Source organism: Chanodichthys erythropterus, chromosome 15, assembly GCF_024489055.1.
Source record: "Chanodichthys erythropterus isolate Z2021 chromosome 15, ASM2448905v1, whole genome shotgun sequence".
In the NCBI taxonomy this organism is placed as follows: Eukaryota; Metazoa; Chordata; class Actinopteri; order Cypriniformes; family Xenocyprididae; genus Chanodichthys; species Chanodichthys erythropterus.
In genome coordinates this window covers 8,147,501-8,165,599 of record NC_090235.1, presented here as the reverse complement: position 1 = coordinate 8,165,599, position 18,099 = coordinate 8,147,501, and the positions used below count along the sequence as shown (strand labels likewise).

The 18,099-nt window shown below is 37.1% G+C and overlaps 2 protein-coding genes across 6 annotated transcripts in view; one reads left to right on the top strand and one right to left on the bottom strand.

The window, feature by feature from the left end:
• The first annotated feature begins 1,662 nt into the window (after positions 1-1,662).
• Positions 1,663-15,174, top strand: eno2 (enolase 2). Of its 2 annotated transcripts, XM_067361619.1 has the most exons (12): positions 1,663-1,735; positions 4,665-4,750; positions 5,065-5,160; positions 7,019-7,077; positions 7,924-7,993; positions 8,978-9,111; positions 9,241-9,463; positions 9,571-9,768; positions 10,756-10,957; positions 11,038-11,146; positions 11,269-11,327; positions 13,565-15,174. In XM_067361619.1, the coding sequence occupies exons 2-12, from the start codon at positions 4,666-4,668 to the stop codon at positions 13,632-13,634; spliced, it is 1,305 nt and encodes a 434-aa protein (XP_067217720.1). In that variant the 5' UTR covers positions 1,663-1,735; position 4,665; the 3' UTR covers positions 13,635-15,174. The 2 variants fall into 2 exon arrangements, with proteins under 2 accessions (XP_067217720.1, XP_067217719.1); XM_067361618.1 differs by lacking the exon at positions 13,565-15,174 and having other exon boundaries at positions 11,269-11,456.
• A 577-nt stretch (positions 15,175-15,751) lies between these two features.
• Positions 15,752-18,099, bottom strand: part of tpi1a (triosephosphate isomerase 1a) — a 7,531-nt gene continuing 5,183 nt past the window's right edge. Inside the window, exons 7-9 of one of the 4 annotated variants that reach the window (XR_010891772.1) lie at positions 17,136-17,334; positions 16,117-16,355; positions 15,753-16,021 (exon numbers count right to left, since the gene is read on the bottom strand). Coding sequence is in view for 1 of the 4 variants with exons in the window: in XM_067361624.1 (XP_067217725.1) it covers positions 17,216-17,334 (119 nt within the window). In the remaining 3 variants the exon portion in view is untranslated. Of the gene's footprint in view, positions 16,356-16,845; positions 17,335-18,099 lie in introns of those variants that run through there. The other 3 variants (XR_010891773.1, XR_010891771.1, XM_067361624.1) reach the window with 3 other exon arrangements.

The following is an 18,099-nucleotide window of genomic DNA, read 5'->3' as shown; positions in this document are numbered from 1 at the left end:
GAACGCAATCTTTCCAAGATAATGCAAAATATCTTTGCGAGGGAACGCAATCTTTCCGAGATAATACAAAACATCTTTCCGAGGGAACGCAAAACATCTTTGCGAGGGAACGCAATCTTTCAGAGATAATGCAAAACATCTTTCCGAGGGAACGCAAAACATCTTTGCGAGGGAACGCAATCTTTCCGAGATAATGCAAAACATCTTTGCGAGGGAACGCAAAACATCCTTGCGTGGGAACGCAAAACATCTTTGCGTGGGAACGCAAAACATCTTTGCGAGGGAACGCAATCTTTCCGAGATAATGCAAAACATCTTTGCGAGGGAAAGCAAAAGATTTAAAAAAAAAAAAAATAAATCCTCCCATTCCAATTTTTTTCCACCACCACGTAAAATTTCCTTCCTTCCCATTTTTTTTTCTACCACCATGTCCCTTTAGGGGCTCCGTATGTAATGAGTCTGTTTCTGTGTAAAACTCAATAACTAGGTTGTAAAAAAGTGTCGTCTTAAATTGACCTACATGTTATTTTAATGAAATTTAGCTCTTTGTTAACAAAAATGCAACAGCCAAAGTGAACTTGGTGACGTTAGCAAAAAAGAAGCAACTTGTATTTCAAAGAAAGATTATCCCGACAAGCATTTTTTATCATTACTTTTTTGAAAAGTGTGCACTGATGAGTAATACAAAATAAAAAAGATTTCTATATTATATAGTCTAATAATATATTAAAAAAGTAAAACATTTCAATTTTGATGTTATGTTGTGTAAGGTTATTGTTTTGAAACTTTTGTATGCAAGTCATTTTCATCAACAAGCCTATTTGTAAGCCACAATAATTTAGTTAAAATTCACGTGAATTCAAAAACAATTTCTGAAATATGTCTTAATAATTTTACATAATCTTTATGTTTTACATTTTCTAAACACTATTTATAAAAAAAAAAAGCCTATATAAGCCTATATATACCTATATAAGATGAATGTGTAATGTGCTGTATCGACATGATGAAGCATTTTTCCCCTTCTGTGATGTAAAGTGAAACAGCTTCTTGAACAAGAAAAAAATTATGGCGGGACTTGATTTTGCACGTGTGGAATTGATTCGATCATTGCAGTTTGCTGTTGCTGTGATGTCATGTGAGTGACAGGTTGTCCCGCCCTCATGCCAGTAAACACGTCATCAGAGATGTCCCTTCAAGTGGGTCGGGACGTTATTTTGATGAAACATTACAAGGGCACATGAATTAAATAATAATAATAATAATAGCTACGAATAAATATCATTTATAATAAATAGGCCTATACTTCAATATTCCATAAAAATATTTGATTTCATGGTGACTTTAACGTTCATCCTATGCTTTGCGTTCCCTGCTAACACTGGAAGATTTGAGTCTCGCTTCTTTCTACCCAATTCCTCCATCTATTTTTACCAGCACTCACAGAGGAACATTGCAGCACCCTTGTTTGTTGTTTCCCCTCCTCTTTCCGGGTCCCTCGTTCCCGCTTATTAATCAGTCGCCTTGACCTACTCATCCTCCTCTTTCTCTCCTCCTCTCCTCTCTAATTCTCAGCATCTTCCTCTGACTCATCCTTTCATCCCCTCCCCCTTCTGTTTCTCCTCTCATCTCGCTCTCATTCTGTTTTCCGCCCACCCTCGCTCTGTTTTGCCTCTCTTCCGCAGTTCGACACTTCCAGGCTTGCCTCTCGCAAGGCTACGCGCACTGACGGCAGGTAATCATCGCATGAAAGATTTTTTTTTTTTTTTTCAGTTTTGCACCTTCGCTGCTCCTTTGCATCATTAATGCATTAGTTGCGGGGTCATTAAGATGGTTTGGCTTGACCATAAATAATGCTATTGAATAGGTTAACATAGGTTTGTTTGGGCATGGCTTTGTGAATGTTGCATTAATTAACCAGGAATTAATGATGTCAAAACATCGCTGCTGTTTAGGGCATGACAGTCTTGGGGAGTCACTTCTTATGCTGGGAATGTGAATTTGGGTGGCAGTGTTTTCTGGTGCCCGCTGCTCAGGGGTCGGGCAGATGGATCCCGCAATATGTGTCTGCTTTACTGTTTCTACATACGTGTGTTATCAGCCTGTTCATATTGTTGACAGGCAATATTACTGAATTGATCTTCGCATCTTGTTGAGTAAAAGTCATTTCGTTCATTTTCTTTTCGTTTTCTTTTGAGTCGAACACGCATTTTTTTTTTTTTTTTTTAATTATTAAAACGATGCAATGAATGCAGCCTAATAAAGTATGAGAAACAGAAATAATTAGTTCACATCGCGAGTTCCGAGTCGTATATTTGTCACGTGACAAACGGGAAAAGAACGAATCGCTAGTGAACGACCCATCGCCCGTCCGTCTACGCTACTCGCTTCGATGCTCCAGAAAGCTCTTCTTTTCGCCAAAGGGATGTTAAATTATTTATCTTTTTCTTGCCCCATCACGCCACTTTCTGCGCTATCCACCCCACCCCTCCGTTGATCGCCCCCTCCCCCCTGTATATGTGCTGACAGCACGGTTGCTGCAGTACCACACTGGCACGGCGTAAATTAGCAGCGTCCGGATTTAGATGCACGATCATGAGCTGGTCGCACCTGCGGGTATACATGCCCGTCTTGTCATTACAAATAAAGCCTCTCCTTCTTCCACAGCCTAAATTCTGGTGGTCGGTGCTACGAGACGCGCATTCCATTAGCAAGGTGACACGTGTGCCCATGTCTGTCGAGGCACATTTAGAATGCAATTAGCATGTTCTGGCTTTTTATTGGCTGACAGCATGGCATGGCACGTCGCTGCCGATGCTTGAGTCGTATCTCTCATTGGTAAGAAGGCCAGAACTGAATGTTCCAGAAAAAAAGTCCCATTTTCAAAGCAATCAGATTGATTGGCACTCCTGATGTATTTGCATATTGAGGGTTAAAGTCAAAATGGATGCTGTTTACTTTTAAGCATGTTCCTGGTCTTATTTTGAATGATTATTCTAAATGTGCAATCAAAACTGCTAAATAAATGCTTTTACATGTAAATGTGGCTTAGGATGTTATCTTAAAGCCAAATAGCTATTTAGGTAGTGTTTTGCCAGACTCATATTCTTGTATGGAACGCTCACTATTCATAATCCAATCTGTTCCCACACTACTTTTGTTTTCTAATAGAATATTCAGTTTTACTCATTATGGATGGAAGTAAAATTGATTGTCAGTGTAAACTCATGTTGAATTTACTTTTGAGATGTTGGGTGTGTGGAGTTGGGTAAACAAAAAAACAAACAAACAAAGAAAATCCTGATTTTGACCCCTCGGACGTGATCAGGCAGTGATCGTGTTCATTTAGACATCTCCTCTCCAGGTACTAAATGTAACCTGAGTAATTTTGTGGACATGCCTAAATGAATTACGTAAAAATGCAGTTTTTCACGACAAAATGCAGTTAAGCTTTAATGCATTTCATACACAGGAAGACAAAAGCCAGCTGCATTTCGACAACAGAATTCTAAACCCAAAGCTGATTCTGTGTACATGAATGTACTTTTCCAAAGACCTTCGGTGAACGAAATGCACCAAGCATTTAATGAAATGCATTTTGTTCACATACGTTTTGTTGTCTGGTTCTTGAAATACTTCAAAACCCCTAGTTCATCTCTTAAATTTATGTATTTTGCATATGAGCAGGATTTTTAATATGTAAAAGGAGATTAATGGCAGATGCAGGTGGAACAAAACAGTGTTTGTCCTACTGGAAGACGTGTTCACTGTTATCCTTCTCATGCAAAGTCAATTAAAGGGTTAGTTCACCCAAAAGAACGGAAATTCTGTCATTAATTACTCACCCTCATATCGTTCCAAACCCGTAGGACCTTCGTTCATCTTCGGAACACAAATGAAGATATTTTTGATGAAATTCAAGAGATACGTGACTCGTCCATAGACGAGTTGGCATCATTAAAACAGTTGACGTGACTGCAGTGGTTCAACCTTAATTTTATGAAGCAACGAGAATATTTTTTGTGCAGGCAAAAAAAACCAAAAGAACAAATTTATTCAACAATCTCTTCTCTGTCATTATCCTTACGCAGCTGACACAGGTTTCCGTGGTTACGCCCGAATGCCGGCTCAGTATTGGCCAAAGCTGATCACGTGATCTGCAGATGCATGCGTGTGATGCTGACGCAGGAGCCGGCCAATAATGAGTCTCCATTCTGCCTGGAACCTGGAAGCACTGGACATAAACAACATATGAAAATGACACAGAAGTGAAGATGTTGTTGAATAAAGTCATTATTTTGTTTTATTTTTGCACACAAAAAATATTCTCGTCGCTTCATAAAATTAAGGCTGAACCACTGCAGTCACGTCAACTGTTTTAATGAAGTCTTTAGTACCTTTCTGGACCTTAAAAGTGATGATTATATTGCTGTCTATGGATGAGTCATATACCTCTCGGATTTCATCAAAAATATCTTAATTTGAGATGAAAGAAGGCCTTACGGGTTTGGAACGACATGAGGGTGAGTAATTAATGACAGAATTTTCATTTTTGCGTGAACTAACCCTTTAAATTGATGCCATGCACACAGAGTTTCTAAACATCATGAGCAACAATGGCAGAGGTTCAGCTCTCATGCTCTCGTTTAATCTCTTTCTTTAAGGATGTCCATCGTGAGCATCATTGCCAGGGAAATCCTGGACTCTCGGGGAAACCCTACAGTGGAGGTGGACCTGAGAACTGATAAAGGTGAATCAATAGAGCCTGACTACAAAAGGAATATGTGGAATATGTTATCTACAATGTAAATTGAGTTTCTGGATGAATGAAGGTGTATTTTCAGCATCTTTCAAAATGCATACGTGTAAAATACAATTAATAATAAAAACTAAATATTATCAAAATGTGTTATGTCCGCATCCAAGTTCCTATCAAGAGACAAATATAAATGTATGAAAATTAACTTATGTTGATGCAGATCTATCAAAAAGATATGGATGCACTGTATATTAATCACCTATATTTAAATGAATGACAGATTTGAAGTGTCGGTGTGTTTTCAGGTCTGTTCAGGGCTGCGGTGCCCAGCGGAGCATCGACAGGCATCTATGAGGCTCTGGAACTCAGAGATGGAGATAAGAGCCGTTACAAGGGCAAAGGTGAGCGATCAGAGATGGTCCATCGTAACATTGGCACTATTAACCATCATTATATACAACATTAAATTGTTTAAAGTGCCTCTATTATGCTTTTTCAAATATTGCCTTTCATGCAGTGTGTAAAATAGCTGTTTGTGAATGTAAAGTGTCAACAATGTAACACATTTGCACAATGCCTGCCTATGATCTTCATTGGCTGCCTGTGAATGACATCTACTTTGACCTGCCCTCAAACACTGCAGTTGTAACTGAGGCCTTGAAGAGTGTGGTTTGTGTTGTTCATGTCAAGAAGATACTGTTTTCAGTGCTGCATATTCAATTGTGTGCATTTCAAAAGGATGAGGACTCAAGCTCGAATTGATGAGGTAAAACTGATGCCATTATTACTGTTCGTATCACTGTGTATGAGGAAGATCCGGAGCTGAAATTCAGATATGGTAATGGGCGTTTCGTTTCCGACACGCGCTGTAAAGCCTAAAGTATACTCCGCTTTTTACGCGTTCGCAAGGGTCAGTGTACAGACAGTGCCTGTGATGCGAATTTCGTCATCAGAAGATTACACGCATAGTCCAGTCGCGCACTGCCGGATTTTGTATGCACAGGTCGCACATGTGCATTTAATTTTTTTTTGCAGTAATTACTTCATCCACAAGGTGGCAACAGTGCCCTGGGGGTGTCGATTCACAAGGTAGTCACAGAAAACGTGCATAAACAGAACAGAGCGGAACGCATGCAAGCTACAGCGACAGTGGAGGCCTGTATAGACGACAGATTGTGCGAAGAGGTTAGAAAGTACCCTCATTTGTACAACTCTAGCATGAAAAAATACAAATATATTTACATGGGTTGTAACTCGTGGCGAGAGATTGCTCAAAACTTTGCGTTCGACTAGCGTATGTGATGCATAAAAAAGCAAAGTATACCCAGGGCTTAAGTGGTAGACCAGTCACAACAGACTGGGAGGTCTGACCAATCAGAGCAGAGTAGTTCTAAGGAAGGAGGAGTTTCGAGAGACTGAATCTTCGACCAAAAGATTTTCAGATTCTTTGAGAAATGAGGTGATGTGAAATGTGTATATTTAGAGAAAATTAAAAAGTGTTTTGACCTTAGAGCTTATAAACAAAATTAGGAACTTTTAAAATAGCATAATACTAGCCTGACTACGTCAGACTTCCTGCTTCCGCTCAATTTAATTTCGCTTCTGTACTCAGTCTGATACAGCGTCAGAGCTTTCTGTTTACCACCGGTCTGGAAACAGCCGGGCCAATCAACGAACAGAGGGCGGGCTGAGAGCCGTGACGTAGATGCTAAGCGCCGAGTTTTACATTGTAGGTTAGAGAAATCGAAAAACCGAAACGACCGCGGAAATGGGAAACGAGACACGGGATGCAATTCGCTCTGTTATGGAGAACATTCAACTCTTTTCCAAACTGAAGCCAGAACAAGAAGAGTGTTTGATAAACATTTGTTTTATCATGTGTTTAGAACAGGTTTACAGTGGAAGTTCAATCTTAGATTTGAGTTCGATGCATGATGTCTGTGCTTCGATGCGGCTGTACAGGCACATAACGTACGTCATAACTAAACGTATCTGATTGGCTTACGGGTAACCAATGATTTTAAACTTCAGACAAGCGCCCCCTAGCGAGAGAGAAAACACTTCTCTATTATGCCATTCCAGACTCTGTCTACGAAGCAAAGTGAAGTAGCAGAGTCTGGTATTACCAGGCTAGCATAATAAGGCACTTTAGATGACAATTATGATTATATTTAGATCAGTCTTATTGAAGCCTTCTGCTATAGTTTTGTTATTTTATCTGTCTTGAGCTGTATTCTTGTGAACCACTTGTGTTTTAAGGTGTACTGAAGGCTGTTGGTCACATTAATGACACTCTTGGACCAGCCATCATTGCGTCTGTAAGTGAAAAAATGGTTTTGTTTAATAAACCTTCTTTTTTATAACAAATAACCAAACTAGCATGGGAGGGATTATAAACTGCAATCTGTGCATATTTGCTTACTGCTGGAAAAGATTATCTAAATTAAGCTGAGACTAATTTCTGCAAGAAGAAAAATTACAAATCATTTGCAGCTTATATTCAAAATATACTTGGTTTTAATAGGCCAGCTTGTCTTTAAACCTACAATATTCCTTTTCCCACTATGGTTTTCATTATTTTACAGCCTCCTATGTTTTTTCATTCCATACATGTTTTACTTCGGATGTTTGTCACCACTTTCCCGATAAATTACAATAAGATTTTTTTCACAATTTAATTCTAAGCAATGGTTAATTTAATTATTTGTTATTTGTTTGCTTGTTTGTTTGTTTGTTTTACAGATCAGATTCCGATCAGATGGGATCAGAATCAGATCCCACCCCTGCACATTTTAATCATTTTTCTTTTCATATTTTATACCCGTTTACTTGTAACAGGAGATTTTAAAACAGGTCCAACTGCTACAAATCTACCAAAGGCAGAGACACAAAATCTCCTATTATCCAGGTCTTGATTTTCATTCTGATCTACACATTCCATTCTTTCGTTTTCATGTCCTTTTTTACTTCCATGTCTACATTGTGAAAGCTAAAGACAAAGACTCAAATACAGATATGCTCAAATGCTGCAAGAGTAGACTGACTTTGATGATGATTTTTAATTTCTCAGCAGCAGGGCTAGGGTTTAGACAACATTTTCATAAAGCATCAAATCAAGCGCTGTATTTTATTAATCTGGAGAGTTTTATCTTCATGAACTTTAGGAGGTCAGTGTGGTGGAGCAGGAGAAACTGGACAACTTGATGATTGAAATGGACGGTACAGAGAATAAATGTGAGTTATAAACTTGAATGATAACATAATCATATTTTAAAGATGGAAATTCTGGCATCATTTTCTCGCCTTTGTGTTGTTCCAAACCTGTATGATTGACTTTCTTTCTTCTGTGGAACATGTATATGTTTATGTATATGATTATATATATATATATATATATATATATATATATATATATATATATATATATATATATATATATATATATATATATATATATATATATATATATATGATTTAATAGGATATAAGATTTATAAAAAACTCAAAATACATTTATAAAATACATTACTGTTCAAAAGTTTGGGGTTGGTAAGATTTTTTAATGTTTTTGGGAAAAAAAAGTGCTCACTAAGGCTGCATTTATTTAATCAAAAATACAGTAATATTGTGAAATAATATTACAATTTAAAAGAACTGTTTTCTATTCGAATATATTTTAAAATGTCATTTATTCCTGTAATGATAAGGTGAATTTTCAGCATCATTACTCCAGTCTTCAGTGTCACATGATCCTTCAAAAATCATTTTAATATGCTGAGCTGCTGCTCAAGAAACATTTCTTATTATTATCCATGTTAAAAACAGTTGTGCTGCTTAATGTTTTTGTGGAAGCCATGAATACAATTTTCTGTATTCTTTGATTAATAAAAAAGTTCAAAAGAACAGCATTTACTTGAAATAGAAATCTTTTGGAACATTAAAAATGTTTTTACTGTCACTTTTGATGAAATGAATGCATCCTTTTTTTTTTTTTTTTAAATAAAATCTTACTGACCCCAAATTACTGAATGATAATGTAGTTTAAAATACAACTAATATTTTAAAAAAAAGAAATTTTAATAATTTCAGCACTTGTTTCAATACTGTTACAATTTTTATATATATAAATTTTTTTCTCACACTATTAGACTATCATATAAATCACAAAAAAAGAGTTAATAATAAAAAATAATGATAATCTGTTCATCACGTCTACAGCCCAGTTTGGTGCTAACGCCATCCTGGGAGTGTCTCTGGCCATCTGCAAGGCCGGTGCGGCAGAGAAAGGCGTCCCTCTGTATCGTCATATTGCTGATCTGGCAGGAAACACAGAGCTAGTGCTGCCAGTTCCTGTAAGAAAACTCATTACTCAATTGCATGACTTTAGTACGCAACATCATAAATCACATCTGTTGGTATTTTCTCTTAATTATCTAGGGAAATAGACTGACTAAGCACAATTTTCTCTGTCCATTTGTCAGGCCTTTAATGTAATCAACGGAGGCTCCCATGCTGGAAACAAGCTCGCCATGCAGGAATTCATGGTACTTCCTGTGGGGGCGGAGTCATTCCGTGATGCGCTGCGTGTCGGAGCCGAGCTCTACCAGACGCTGAAGGGTGTCATCAAGGAGAAGTACGGCCAAGACGCCACCAATGTCGGTGACGAGGGAGGTTTTGCTCCAAACATCCTGGAGAACAGCGAAGGTGTGTTTATGAGTTTGCGCATCACCTTGTCTCAGTGTGTCATCCAATTTAATCATAATGAATTTATCCACTTATGTTCTGTTGGCTTCTCTGGCACGTCTCCACAGCACTTGAGTTGATAAAGACAGCCATAGACAAGGCCGGGTTCACAGATAAAGTGGTGATCGGGATGGATGTAGCCGCTTCCGAGTTCTACCGCGACGGGAAGTACGACCTTGACTTCAAGTCCCCTCCAAACCCAGACAGACACATCACCGGCGATGAGCTGTTAGAGATCTACCAGACGTTTGTCAATGATTATCCAGGTAAACTGTGAATAATAAAAGATGTAAAGGAGATTTTAAAGTTCAAATGTTTATTATTAAGTCACCTTGAGGTCCATTTAAATTATTCTGCCTTAAAACCTATAATAAATATGCTTAAAAGAGTTATTTTTTTTCTCGAAAAAAATATTTTCGAAAGTCAGAATTGAGATATATAACTCGCAACTGTGAGTTATAAAGTCACAATTGCAAATTATAAAGTTCATATCTCGCAATTATGAGGGAAAAAAAGGCAGAATTGTGAAATAAAAAGTCGCAATTATCTTTTAAATTGTTTTATTCCTTGGCGAAACAAGCTTCCATAAGCACCTAACCCTGGTTGTAGCCTAAACCTGACATAAACTGTAAAGTTGTCCCTCAAATCTGATTGGTTGATTGAAATGTTGGTTCAGGATCAACAAAGATGTTGATCCAGGAACGTCAAATGATTGAGTTCAGTTAGATGTTTTTTTAAATGCATTTATTTTATAAAAAAGTACAGTAAACAGATATTGTGAAATATTATTGTAATTTAAAATAAATGTTTTCTATTTGAATATATTTTCAAATGTAATTTATTCCTGTGATGCAAAGCTGAATTTTCAGAATCATTACTCCAATCTTCAGCATCTCACGATCCTTCAGAAATCATTCTAATGCGCTGATTTGATGCTGAAGTGCTGCTTAATATTTTTGCTTAATGTTTTTGTGGAAACCTTGATACATTTTTTTGGTAAATATCTAGCAAAAAAACATTAACACAGCATTTAATTGAATTAGAAATCTTTTGTAACATTGTAAATGTCACTTTTGATCCACTTTTGGTCACTTTTAATGCATCCTTGCTGAATAAATATATTGTTTTCCAAAGAAAATCATAGTGACCCCAAACATGTATTGTACTTTTCCTACCTGTATATACGAGCGGATCTTAAGATGCATTTAAACCAAAATATTCTATCCTTTTTTTGTTCCCGTCATCTTTGACAGTGGTGTCCATTGAGGACCCGTTTGATCAGGATGACTGGGCCGCTTGGACTAACATGACGGGTTCAGTGGGGATCCAGATTGTGGGTGACGACCTGACCGTGACAAACCCAAAGAGGATAGAGAAGGCTGCGGAAGACCGCGCTTGCAACTGTCTGCTCCTGAAGGTCAACCAGATCGGCACGGTCACAGAGGCCATCCAGGCGTGAGTAACTCTAAATGATGTCCAATAAACCAGCATTTTCAAGCTCTTTACCTTCCCATTTTGAACTGTGTATTCCTCAGATGTAAGCTCGCTCAGGCCAACGGATGGGGCGTGATGGTCAGCCATCGCTCAGGAGAGACAGAAGACACTTTCATCGCTGATCTAGTGGTGGGGCTCTGCACTGGACAGGTACGCACACAAATGTAACCGTTATGTACAGAGATTATATGGTTTATATGTTTATGGTGTGTTTTACATAATCATAATCAAGTTTGATTAATTTGACAATCTTTCTCTCTCTTATCTTTCAGATAAAGACAGGAGCTCCATGTAGATCTGAGCGTCTCGCCAAATACAACCAACTTATGAGGCAAGAGAGCTTTCAGGCACACTATTTTGTCAATGTCCAAAAAATAGTCACATGCTTTTTACCTCTATTCACCCAAAAATGAAAATGTGATGTTTATCTGTTTATCTGATCCAGAGCATCCAAGATGTAGGTGACTTTGTTCCTTCAGTAGAACACAAATGATGATTTTTAACTCCAACCGTTGTGGTCTGTCAGTCGTATAATGCATGTCAATGGGAACTCTATAAAAGTCTATAAAAGTTAAAAAAACACGCACAGACAAATACAAATTAAACCCTGCGGCTCGTGACGACACATTGGTGTCCTAACACGTGAAACGATTGGTTTGTGTGAGAAACCAAACAGTATTTATATAATTTTTTACCTTTAAAACACCACAATGTCCAACTGCCTTGAGCATCTGGTTGGTAAGGTCAGAAAACAATGGTGACGGAAGTGATCTGTCGTGCTTTGCTTCAATGAGTCCGAGACATCACTTCCGCTGTCAGAGCGCGATCAGACCTCACTAACCAAGTGCTGAACGCAGTTGGACATTGTGGTGTTTTAGAGGTAAAAAATGATATAAATACTGTTCGGTTTCTCGCACAAACCGATGGTTTCGTGTCTTAGGACATCAGTGTGTCGTCACGAGCCGCAGGGTTTAATTTGGATTTGTCTGTGCATGTTTTTTTGACTCTTATAGATGGAGTTCACATTGACATGCATTATTTGACTGACAGGCGGCAACGATTGGAGTTAAAAATCATCATTTGTGTTCTACTGAAGAAACAAAGTCACCTACATCTTGGATGCCCTGGGGGTAAGAGGATAAACATCAAATTTTCATTTTTGGGTGAACTATCCCTTTAAACAGGCTGTTGCCAAAATCATAGCAATCTCCAAAGTAGTACTTATTTTGCTTGCTTGATTTGTAAAGCCATAACTGTTGACTTTAAAAAAAAAGATTTAACATTTTACCATTATATTTAGTGATAATGTTATACTTGAAGGGATAGTTCACCACTTTGACGCTTCAAAAAGTTCATAAAGAGATCGTAAATCTAATCCAAATGAATCAAGCGGTTTAGTCCAAATTTTCTGAAGAGACTCGATCACTTTATACGATGAACAGATTGAATTTAGGCTTTTGTTCATATATAAACATTGATCAGCGAACATAAACAGAAGGTTAACCAAACCTGATTGACGCGCGAGACCAAACCCTATTCCAGAAGCTCAAATGTGCTGCGTTACACTAAAATGAATCCCATTGGTTCTCGCATGTCAAGCGAACATGCTTGAGCTTCCGTTTACCACAACTGATGTGCGAGTTGATGAATGTGAATATAAGCCTAAATTCAATCTGTTCATCATATAAAGCGATCGAGTCTCTTCAGCAAATTTGAACTAAATCGCTTTTTGAAGCGTCAAAGTGGTAGTTGCGTAGCAGTCAATGGAGGGACAGAAAACTCTCAGATTTCATCGAAACAATCTTCATTTTGGTTCTGAAGATGAGCGAAAGTCTTACAGGTTTGGAACAACACGAGGGTGAGTAATTAATGACAGAATTTTCATTTTTGGGTGAACTATCCCTTTAAGATTAAGCTCACAATTCTGGCATTTCCTTGCAATTGCGAGTTATATAAATTCTGAGAAAATAAGTCGGAATTGTGAGATGTAAAAAGTCCAAATTGTGAGATAAAAAAATGTGCAGTTGCTTTTTTTTATTTTGTATTCTTTGGTGTAAACAAGCTTCCATAGTAAAAATCACATAGACTTCCATTGAATGAAAGACATATTTTCGGTGCGTTTGGAATTTTATTATTATTATTTAATTAATTTTACTTTTTAGTACATTGCTAGGTGGTTGCCCACTGGCCAATGAGCAGCCACCTAGCAACTAAAAAAACACTCAAAGCACCATAGCAACTACATAGCAACACCCTGGCAACCATCCTTACAATGTAGTGCCACTATTTCATGGACACATCATTCATATTTTCTTCAGAAAATGTAAAAATCTTTCATTTCAGTTGTGGATCAGCACATACAAGTGCTTCAAAAATGAAAATGACTCAACTTGCAGAATAACTGTTGTGCTGAAAAAGCCCCTGTCTCAGAAATAAACGTGGCCGCAAAAAGAACCAATAATTACCATTGCTGATTACAGGCTTCTAGCTCTTTCTCCGTCACCTCCTGTTCCCATATAATTAATCCATGTCCATCTCTGCAAATCTGTCTCTTTTTCTACCTCACAGGATTGAAGAAGAACTGGGTGATCAGGCTCGTTTCGCCGGGCACAATTTCAGAAACCCTAGCGCTCTGTGATACTGACATCACCGCACCGAAATCACACGAAAAAACTACTGACAAACAGAGTATGTACTGCACTGAACCGACTGACTACCCCTGACATCCCCTAAAACCATTCAAAATGCATCAAAACAGCACTATTTGCACTGATATACTAAAAATGACTTACTCAGACACTCAAAATATATATTTAAACTAACCTGGACTGAGGACAGGCTTTGATAGACCAAATATTATGCACAGCGGATCCTGGACAAACCAACATTATGCACAAGTGATACTGAAGTACTTGACAGGAAAAACATGTGCACAGGGTGGACATGCATGCGTATGATATAAAATGGACCTTGAATTTAACAAGGCAAAGACTTTGTTGTCTAAAAAAGAAGGATTTAACTCAGATGGAATAAAAGTAGAGATTTATTTTAATCAGGTGTAATCTTTAAATTTAAGCTTCAATTTAGATGTGAAATATATGTAAATATATTTAAAAACAAATACTAAAGCCACACTAAAGAAATCAAATGTAATTTTTATGGTTCATTGCATGAGAACTAGGCAAAAATAATGAAATAGTTACATGAATATTTATGCAGCAGTGGGATTTTCAGTGGGAAGACGCCGACAGTGAAGTATTCAGATATATAAGGGACCAGCATTTACTCTAAAAGACAGTTTACTAAGTAGTTTGCCCAGGGCATTAGATGCTTTTTATCAAACAATACTCTCTCTCTCAGATGCTGTTTTTTATGTCCATCTCTGACCCAAAAGCATGCTGAAGAAAATCAAAAGAAAAGACCAAATCAGCAAATATAATATAATAAAATAAAATATGGTGCTTGAACCTCTGACTTAAAAAAAAGATAAGAGTTGTACTCATTTACAGTAGTATATTAAAAATTCAAAATAATGTGTGTAGAATATATTTCTTTTCATAACGATGCTTCATTATTTAAAACAACATAAGGTACATTAAAGTTCATAAGTTTCTGTATATTGTCATTGAGTTGGGAGGTCTAAAATATGTCCTCGTGTGATTGTTGTTATAGTCCGATGGCATAGATCAACACAGCCAAACACACACACACACACACAGACAATGAAATCTAAAAGTACTGAACATAAACGTTACTTCTAATAACAATAATTATATCCAAGTGGCCCCAAATCTTCATACGCCTGCCTGATTTTCTCATGCAATGACTCTTAAAATGTACTTTCGCATTTTCTTTTAACCTGGATTTTAAAGGGGAAGTGAATTTTCTTTAAAAGGATAGTTTAAATCATTTTTTTGTCATCATTTAGGTTGTTCCAAACCTGTAAGAAAAAAAAATACTATGGAAGTCAATGGCTACCGTCAACTGTCTGGCTACCCACATTCTTTAACTTCTTTTGTGTTCAGCAAAAGAAAGAAAATCATACAGGCTTGGAACAACTTAAAGGTGACTAATGGATGACAAAATTTTCATTTTTGGGTGAACTTTCCCTTTAAATGGGTAAAACACTTTCTCCTCTCCCTTCTTAAAGGGTTAGTTCACCCAAAAATAAAAATTCTGTCATTAATTACTCACCCGTAAGACCTTCATTCATCTTTGGAACACAAATTAAGATATTTTTGATAAAATCCGATGGCACAGTGAGGCCTGCATTGCTAGCAAGATAATAAAACACTTTCAATGCCCAGAAAGCTACTAAAGACATATTTAAAACAGTTCATGTGACTACAGTGGTTCAACCTTAATGTTATGAAGCGATGGGAATACTTTTTGTGCACCAAAAAACAACTTTATTCAACAATATCTAGTGATGGGTGATTTCAAAACACTGATTCATGAAGCTTCGAAGCTTTACGAATCTTTTGTTTTGAATCAGTGGTTCAGAGCGCGTATCAAACTGCCAAAGTCACGAAATAAAAGATTCGTAAAGCTTTAAAGCTTCATGAAGCAGTTATTCTCATTGCTTTATAATTTTAAGGTTGAACCACTGTAGTCACATGGACTGTTTTAAATACGTCTTTAGTAGCTTTCTGGGCATTGAAAGTGTTAATTATCTTGCTGTCAATGCAGGCCTCACTGAGCCATTGGATTTTATCAAAAATATCTTAATTTGTGTTCCAAAGATGAATGAAGGTCTTACGAGTGTAGAACGTCATGAGGGTGAGTAATTAATGACAGAATTTTCATTTTTGGGTGAACTAACCTTAAATGTGGATAGTAAGTGAGCCATTCATAGGTAGATTTTCTTGAAGATTGTAAATACTGTTGGTCTGTGGAACACTGATTTCTGGCTCAGCCAATGGCGTGTGTTGCTACCTTTGTCAAAATCATAAGAGACGGGGCGGAGAGAGCAGTAGAAATTACACACTTCTCCTTCAAGATGATCGATCTCAATCCAGCAGTGAACTAAAGAGAGACATAACAATCACAATGACAGATCTGATTCAAGAACTCGACCGACAGACACGCTTACACGAATAGAGACAGACACATTCACTCACTCATATTTGTGTAGCAAAGTCTCACCCCCAACCACACGACTCCTTATTCTCTGCCACCTTGGACTTGCAGTCTGTGTTTCTTCCTTTCTCGTTGTTTCATCTGTATCCTCCACCCCTTTCCCTTCTTGTGGTATGGCTTGGCTTGTTCCCCCGTACATGAAATCTTTTTTCTCCTTAATGACTTGTCTTTTCAGTTTTTTTGTGGGATCATTGTGGTGAAAGAAGGAAAAGAAAGCAAGCTGGAGAGATAAAAAAATATAACTGACAAGCCTGTCAAAGAATAATGTTGTGAAATATTAAAGCTGTCATTACTTTCGTCACCCTCGAGTCTCTAAGTGTGTTTTCTTCTCTTCTTTAAAAGCAGAGGATGTTTAAATGGCTTTTCACCATTTAGATGTACAATTATGAAACATTAAAACATAAAATGTGGATGTTGTAATGGGTCTTAAAAATTGCACTTCTTGTCGCCTATATTTGAAAAGTTATTTCAGCTTAGTTATATAAAAAAAAAAAATGACACTACTGTTTAAAAGTTTGGGGTCAGTACGTTTTTTGTTGAAAGAAATTAATACTTTTATTCAACAAGGATGTGTTAAATTGATCAACTTAAATGTACAAACATGGAAATGATGCAAAAAACAAACAAACATGCAGTCTTTAGTTTCAGTATGTGGTGATAAAAGCAGAAAAACAATCTTTAGTCCAAGTGAAAACACCATGAGAAGATGAGACAAGTATTTTTTTTATTTTCTACCGAGGTAGTCATTTCTACAGAGGATAAAGTGCTTTTAAAGTCACTACTGGTCTTGTAAGTTAATCAGTGTGTTATACTTCAAATAGTGTGCTCTGCTTAGACAACACACAGAAGTTTACTCAAGCGCAGCAGCAAATAAGAAACTAATGTGCTCACATTTTTAGTAGGAAGGGAGTTAATATTACTATTCCAGTCCAATAACCCAACTCAACCATTTAACAAGCAGGTGAGTTAAAGCAATGCAACCACAAATACGCTTTCAGACCTGCTGGAGTGACAACAAGAAGCTGGTATATACTGATTGGGCAGTGCAGCAGTCTGGACCCTCAAAATGGTTGAGCATCTCTATGAGCGGGCATTTATGATGTCAACAAACTCTGGCTTAAGGGAAGCACCTCCAACCAGGAAGCCATCAACGTCAGCCTGAGCCGCAAGCTCTTTGCAGTTTCCCCCAGTGACAGAGCCTGTGAAATGAGAGAACATGAAAAAAATCCAAGTGTAACAAATCAATTCATTTTTCTATTAAATATATTATAATTTAAATACAATACAGATGAGTGATCATTAAATTATACATTACAGGTTCATAAAAAAAAAATAAAAAAAAATTCTACAATTTCTTCAGCACTTAGCATGGTTAAAGGGTTAGTTCACCCAAAAATGGAAATTCTGTCAAAAAAATTTTTTTGGTGTGCCAAAAAAACTAAATAATGACTTATAAAGTGATGGCCGATTTCAAAACACTGCTTCAGGAAGCAGCGGATCATAATGAATCAGTGTATCGAATCTGCTGTTCCGAGCACCAGAGTCACGTGATTTCAGCCGTTGGCAGTTTGACACGCGATCTGAATCATGATTCGATACACTGATTCATTATGCTCTGATGCTTCCTGAAGCAGTGTTTTGAAATCGGCCATCACTAAATAAGTCGTTTTGTTTTTTTGGCGCTCCAAAAATATTCTCGTTGTTTTATAATATTAATATTGAACCACTGTACTCACATGAACCGATTTAAATATGTTTTTAGTACCTTTATGGATCTTGAGAGAGGAAATGTCATTGCTCCCTATGGAGGCCTCACGGAGCCATCAGATTTCAACTAAAATATCTTAATTTGTGTTCTGAAGATGAATGAAGAGTTGTAATAGTAAAAACATGCTAAAGGTTTTGAGATAGTAATACTTTATTTCATATCCAAAGATGCAAGTCAGTTTGGGAGTTTCCACTGA

Excerpts from the sequence above, each read along its gene's own strand:
- eno2 (XM_067361618.1), top strand. The coding sequence starts at position 4,666 with ATGTCCATCGTGAGCATCATTGCCAGGGAAATCCTGGACTCTCGGGGA. Across the intron at positions 9,112-9,240 it reads AGCTAGTGCTGCCAGTTCCT|GCCTTTAATGTAATCAACGG; the intron begins GTAAGAAAACTC and ends TCCATTTGTCAG. Across the intron at positions 10,958-11,037 it reads GTCACAGAGGCCATCCAGGC|ATGTAAGCTCGCTCAGGCCA; the intron begins GTGAGTAACTCT and ends TGTATTCCTCAG.